At 36.8% G+C, this 7,500-nt stretch overlaps 1 protein-coding gene across 2 annotated transcripts in view; it reads left to right on the forward strand.

Annotated features, from left to right (window-relative positions):
* ttyh2l (tweety homolog 2, like) overlaps positions 1-7,500 on the forward strand; it is a 45,360-nt gene that overhangs the window by 18,870 nt on the left and 18,990 nt on the right. For both annotated transcript variants that reach the window (XM_067372314.1, XM_067372322.1), the window contains exons 3-4: positions 493-604; positions 5,756-5,976. In XM_067372314.1, the coding sequence (XP_067228415.1) occupies positions 493-604; positions 5,756-5,976 (333 nt within the window). The remainder of the gene's footprint in view (positions 1-492; positions 605-5,755; positions 5,977-7,500) is intronic.

The following is a 7,500-nucleotide window of genomic DNA, read 5'->3' on the forward strand; positions in this document are numbered from 1 at the left end:
TAGAGTTACTATTGAGAATAATTGAAATGAGAAAATGAGAATAAATGTGCTTTATTGTCATGAAAATAAGCATAATTAACAACTTTCACTAAATCAGTCTGTGAGATTTTACCACATTTTACTGTTATCATTAGTTCTTCTAGTGTTCAGGAATGATGGCATCTATCTTGTCTCCCTGACATATGTCTGGTGCTAGTAAGTCGTGTACCGTCGGAACAAGCTGTTTTTGTAGTTCAGTTCAAATAAAATGGCTTTTTGAACTGTGCAGGATGCTTTGAGGAAGCTGCAACAAAATCTTTTATCTCATAAGATCAATGACAGTTTGAGACCTCATCTGACCCCTCTATAGTGGTAAAAAAGTGTACACTTCACCTTTTAAATGTCTCAAATCTTCAAGAAACTGTTTGAAGCAACATGTGACAGTATTTTAATGATACGAAACTGTATTTGTAACACAAACTGTTGTTTTGCCTTGATTTGTTTTTCTCACAGTTCAGCGGTGGGCGTGGGTTTCTATGGAAACAGCGAAACCAACGATGGAGTTTACCAGTTGACTTACTCAATTTATAATGCCAATCACACACTGGGTGGCATCGGCAGTCTGGTAAGAGTTTCACTTCCTTCACCTGTCACTCATGTTGTGTCATTTCATTGGAATAGCCTAAGGAACATTGTGATTAAAATGAAATCTGATTTTTTTCCTGCACCATGCTGCATGCTGAAAAACTAAGAGCCGGAGCCTCAGGGGCTTTTTGCTGCTGCTAGAGCTAGAATATGTCTGTAACATGAGTGGCGCACGCATGCACACACACATACAGGAGTGGGCTTCACTTCTGCTACAGAGCTGTAATCATAACGTGTCTGTCCCTATTTTAACTTCAAGTTTTTGAGGAGTTTGAGTTGTAGACTCTAGAAACCTCTCCAGATGCAAACGCATCCATCTGGTGTGTGTATTCATCTGTGTAGGATTATCTTTTCATCTGCATTAAAGGGGATTAAAAATCTATCTGTATATCCACTCATGGATACTTGTCCATGGGTGTGCCGGAAATGTTTGTGAGTGTCCTGCTGATCACAGAGTGATTGAGGACACCCACCACTGAATGACCACTTCTCAAATCCATTTATTTGATTTTATTTTTTATTTATTTTATTTATTACTATTTTTAACAGCGAACTGCGTTAGAGTTGAAAATTGAAATAGTGCTTAAAACATTTGCGAATAAAGCACCATTTCCGTCTCGTGTTCAAGAGAACAAAATCGTCACTTCCTGGGGAAAAAAAAATGGAAGTTGCTATAATTGAGATGTAATTTTTTCCTCTATCATTCCTTCAGACACTTCTGGGAGGAAATTAAAGCAAATCATTCTAATGACAGACTTAGGCACAGGCATTTCAGAACGACCATACCAAAATTTGAGATGCTTTTGAAATAAAACGATTCCACCAGTTTCATCTTAGTTTATGCGCATGCTTTATCAGATGAAAAAAAAAAAATTATCCACCTAATTTGAGCGCATATGTTTTTTTTTTTTTTTTGTTTTTTTTAATGTGCATTTTTAGAATTTATGTGCAGTTTGGCGTTTCCGTCCAGCACATAAAAATAGGTCAATGGAAATCTAGCTAGTAAGAGCATTAATGTGATTTCAATGCACTTTTTAATTTTGGCCATTACATTTAAAGCAACTAATGCATAATCTTTCCTTGTTTCACAACTTATATGTTGATATACTGATTTACATTTTGCATAAGGGTCATTGACGAATATTTTTTTTGTAAAAAAAGTGTAAAAAAACATAATGGAGATATAATTCATTTTTAAGTTTTATTAAGTGTTAACAATGAGATTATGTGGTTTTTATAATCAATTAACACTCCTCTAGTCATTTTTTTTTTTTTTACAAGATAGACAAAATTTGTCACCAAAAAAGTCATTCGGTTTAACCAAAATTTTGGTTTTACAGAATTACACTTGTGGTTATACCGAATGATGATATTTTCAAACAGTGTGAACAGGCTGATATCTAGCTAGCTAGCAAAAGGACAATCAAACATTTTATATTTAATGCAAGTTTTTAAAATATTGCCGGTATATTTGCCGAAAATATACCGCATGACTTGATCCAAAATGGTCCCACCAACCAAACACATACATATTGCAATAGACCTATGTATAGACCATATTATTGGACTATTATTAGACTAGGTTTACAAGTTCTTTCCTTTCCCATTAAAAACATCACTGTGTTATCTCTGCCGAAAATGCACTTGGCAGTTCTTTGTAATTCACCGCTATGTTATATTTAAAACAATCCACAAACAGTGTTTCCAGCAGCAGTCTTAGATGTGAGGGCTGTGTAATTCAACATATGGCAGGTTGAGTCGGGTAAACTGAGCATTTGGCTGGCTGGCTGGCAGAAAATTTCTCCTCACACAGCCCTGATGTTCATTACCTGTGGTGACAACCTCTGTTCTTCTAATGCTCTGCCTCCGAGAGCTTCCCGCCATCACTCTCGCTCTCTGCCAGTGTATCTTTGGCTCACTGGACCATAATGCATTGCTTCACGGTTGGGCGATCATATCTAAATGAGCTGTCTAGAACAGACTTTTCACTGTTTGCTGCAACCAAAACAACATTCAGAATGTGAGAACAACAAACAGCCATTGGCTTCACTAAAACTGCATAAATCTAATTTCAGCTTTAGTGAAAGTCGCATTTAAAATTGAAAGGCAAAGAGGACCAGTCTGAAGGCCAAGCTTGAATGCACAACTGAATTCATGAATGTTGAAGTGATTGGGAGAGTGAGGAGGGAGTTTTCAGACCTGCCAAGCTTTTTAAACGCCTCCTGCCAGTGGTTGCGTGCCAGAAAATAGCTGTTGCAACTGTGAGTAAATGGGTGTAACGATTGCCATTTTGCATGCTTCTAACTTTATTTCATGCTGTTTCCACACCTTCCACAAGGGTCGTGACTCTATGAATTTTGCTTTTATGAATCTTAATCTCGATGAATCTTAATTACGCTTTCACCATCTCGAAATTATGAGTTATAGAGGTATTATTCAAAAGAGCTACACATTGCAATTTACTGAAACGAAAGCAGAATGAGCAATTATTGCCAAGAATAAGATTTACCAGAAATGCTACATAGTGGCCTTTAAAAAGAGGGAAAGACAAAATGTTTCAAACACTCACTGATGTACTGATCAACTACAGTATATTAATGATTTGACTTCTAAGAACAGACTTTAAATTGGATACAGACAATGTGCCATTAATCCAGTCTAGTGTAGCTTATTCTGGTTTAATAAGATGTCTGACCTATAAATTTATCAGTTTTTAGGACCTGAAAAAGTTAATAGCACAGTAATAGTGTGATAAGTAGCAAAGTGGTTGCTAATACTAATAATGTCACAGCAGTCTCCTTTTTAAAGGTTGAACTGAAAAAAAAAGAAAAATCGCTGCTTTTTTCACAATTGGTTTGATTAACTTACCCCTTCCCTCAGGGTTGTGCACCATTCAGTTTTTAAAGGCGATACATGGATGGGTCTCTAACGTCGATTCAGGCCAGCGACAAAAGGCTGTATTGTTCAAAGCAATAAGTGCAGAATATTTCATGGTCATTAATCTGCACTTAGGCAGTCGAATAGCAGTAATATTTCAAAGGTTACCTGGCAAAATCCTTCTGAAAGCATAATTGATTCTCCTCCAGCATCTGAATCTGTCAGAAACAATGATTGGGGACTGAAGAAGCTGACCTCAAACTTGTTTGTTACTTTCTGGACAAGTTTTCAGCCTAGCACATGTGAAAATCACCTTAACATTAACAATGGATGGTCAGCCAAAAACATCAGTTTACTTCCTGCTATATATCATAGTTTATAACAAATTTGTGCTTTTAATGTAAATGTTATCCAATGAAAGTACTCTCATTTAAAGGGATAGTTCACCCAAAAATGAATATTACCCCATGATTTACTCAACCTCAAGCCATCTTAAGTGTATATCTTCTTTCAGACGAACACAATCGGAGATATATTTAAAAATATCCTTAGTCCTCCAAGGTTTATAATGTTTACAATTTAAAACTTTAGAAAGTAAAATAACAAGCTTCTGGTGCGACAGCCACACGCATTTGACGTATGTACAAAAAGCGTTAACTTCTCAATCTTCAATGACATTTCAATGACGGAAGTTGTCGAATGCGTGTGGCTGTTGCACCAGAAGCTTGTTATTTTACTTTAGAATGTTTTAAATAAGGATACTTGTCTTACACAAACGCATCAATTCACTTCAGAAGGCCTTTATTAATCCCCTGGAGTCGTATGGATTCATTTTTTTTATGGATGGATGCATTTTTTTTGTCTTCAATATTTGGCCACCCATTCACAACCATTATAAACCTTGGAGGACTAAAGATATTTTTAAATGTATCACCGACTGTGTTTGACTGAAAGAAGATCGTCATATACACCTAGGATGGCTTGAGGGTGAGTAAATCATGGAATAATTTTCATTTTTGGATGAATTATCCATTTGATCTTGTCCATTTCATGTCCATTAGTAAGTAGGTCTTCCATCTAATAGACAACTTATCGTTAGTAGATTAGAAGAGGCTTAGTCGACCAATTTTTTTTAGTCGGTTAGTCACAAGAAAAAAAAGCTTGTGCCTAAGTCATGCAGTCCGTGAGGGACAGATCGTTTAGTATTCTCCTCAGTATATGTAATTAAATTAATATAAATGTGCGATTAGTCGACTAATGGCTTAAGTGAACGACTAATAGTCTAGAATATTCATTAGTTGGGGCAGTCCTTTTAATTAATCACAACAAAATGACAAACATAAAACAAAGCTTGAAAATATTGTTTTATAACCCTCTCACTGTCTAAAGGTGTCTTCAGTTACCTTTTGTTTAGTGAAATTTCACAGGTGAAATCCAGTCAATAGGCTCAGAAATTCCATGTGAATATTTCCTCACACAGATTTCGCAACGATTCAAGTCTCACAAATTTGATTTGATGACTAGCTTGGATTGAAAGTGACTTCTGTGTAAGCTGTGCATTATACATTCGGACCTTTTTGCACACTACATTTTGCTAATGTGGCCATACCAATTAATAAAATTTCCATAAATATTTCCATTTTAACTGCTTTTTGTGGTCTTGTACTGTGTTACTTCTAAACTAGCTTCTTTTTGTCCTATCTAGCCTTATTCTAAATTCTCTGTTCTCAAAATAAAGGGATAAGACCCCTCACTTTGTTCAAAACTCATCTTTCAAAAATGTTTAGCCTACATATCCACTGGCTTGGGAGAAACCAGCTCAATACCTGCCAATGAGATTGGGGGACTTGGGTAAACGATCAGTAGAATCATTGCATTTGCACAATTATTGTTTATACATTTTCTTTACTTCAAATGCACAGTTTACATACAGTATCTATTTAAAAGGATGTTTTTGTTTTTTTCTGCTGAACAAAAATTTATTTTGAGAAATGCATGAAAGTCATATGGGTCCAGTATGTTTGGACCCCGACAATCTTTAAAATATATAATTAAACAAATTTACAACCTTGATTTTTTTTTTTTTTTTTTTTTTTGGCAACAAAAAAAATCTCAGCTTTTTGTCACTCTTGCCACTTCGCTTCTTTGGCAATCCCATGACCACCCATGCATGCCTCCCACTCCCTTAGATAATTAATTGGAAACGGCCATTCATCTCTGCGCCATCAGCAATTTTCTTTGTATCTGTTCTCAGGTGGGAAACTCCTTGGGTAGTATGCAGGTTGGGCTGAAAGAGCACCTGGAGCGGTTGGATGAGATATTTTCTCCACGGGGAGACTACACTCAAACCTTGCGCTTCATGCAGCAGATGGCTGACAACATTATCCAGCAGCTGACAGCCATGCCAGACACAAAGAAGGTGCAAGTGGATTTGGCAGCCATCGCGGACCAAACTGCATTCATAGAGTACTATAGGTGAGCTGCTTTGGGCTGGTGGGGTAATGGTGACTTATTTACTGCACTTTGTGCACTTGAAATGTTTTGCAACAGCATGTCCTATGTCTCATCAGAGGTCAAAGACAGGACGGCTCTATTTACTCTTGATTTCTGGTATAGATGTGGGTCAGAAATGTGTTTGAATGTTTCAGATGCCTCTGCGCTTCAAACATTTGACCCGAGTTTAAAGACTTGTAGCTCTACTCCTTAAACATGTGACCCTATTTTTCAGACTCTTGGCTTTACTCCTCAAACATGTGACCCTATTTTTCAGACTCTTGGACTTACTCCTCAAGCATGTGACCCTATTTTTCAAACTTCTGGCCTTCTCAAATGTGCTACCCTATTTTTTGAAGTTCTGTCCTTGTTCCTCAAACATTTTGCCTTAATTTTTTCAGTGTTTTGGTCCAACTCCTCAAACAAGTTACTTTTTTTAACGCATTACTCAAACATTTGACCCTGTTTTTAAGACTTGTAGCTCTACTCCTTAAACATGTGACCCTATTTTTCAGACTTACCTTTTTAATGCCTTACTCAAACATTTGACCCTATTTTAAAGGTGCCCTAGAACTTTTTTTTAAAAGATGTAATATAAGTCTAAGGTGTCCCCTGAATGTGCCTGTGAAGTTTCAGCTCAAAATACCCCATAGTTTTTTTTTTTTTTATTCATTTTTTAACTGCCTATTTTAAGGCATATTTAGAAACGAGCGTATTTCAGGTTGCGGCCCCTTTAAATCGCGCGGTCTCCACCCCCTCCCGAGCTCTCGACTCTATCACGGCATAAACACAGCTAATATAACCCTCAAAATGGATCTTTACAAAGTGTTCGTCATGCATACTGAATGCATGCGTCGGATTGTGTGAGTATTGTATTTATCTGGGTGTTTACATTTGATATTGAATGAGTTTGAGGCTATGTTCTGTGGCTAACTGGCTAACACTGCACTGTTGGAGAGATTTATAAAGAATGAAGTTGTGTTTATGAATTATACAGACTGCAAGTGTTTTTTCTTTGCTTGCTTACCTAGTCTGATTATTCAGCAGTGCACATCCAGACGTTCTGCCCTTGTGTAATACTAACTGCCCTTGTGTTATATCTCAATCATGGGCTGGCATATGCAAATATTGGGGGCGTATACCCCGACTGTTTCGTAACAGTCTGTGTTATGTTGAGATTCGCCTGTTCTTTGGAGGTCTTTTAAACAAATGAGATTTATATAAGAAGGAGGAAACAATGGAGTTTGAAACTCACTGTATGTCTTTTCCATGTACTTTTCCATTATTCAACTATGCCAAGATAAATTCAATTTTTAATTCTAGGGCACCTTTAAGACTTGTAGCTCTAATCAAACATGTGACCCTATTTTTCAGACTCTTGGCCTTACTCCTCAAACATTTGACCCTATTTTTCCGACTCTTGGCTTTACTCCTCAAACATGTGACCCTATTTTTCTGACTCTTGGCTTTACTCCTCAAACACGTGACCCTATTTTTCAAACTTCT

This window comes from Chanodichthys erythropterus, chromosome 3 (assembly GCF_024489055.1).
Source record: "Chanodichthys erythropterus isolate Z2021 chromosome 3, ASM2448905v1, whole genome shotgun sequence".
Lineage (NCBI taxonomy): Eukaryota > Metazoa > Chordata > Actinopteri > Cypriniformes > Xenocyprididae > Chanodichthys > Chanodichthys erythropterus.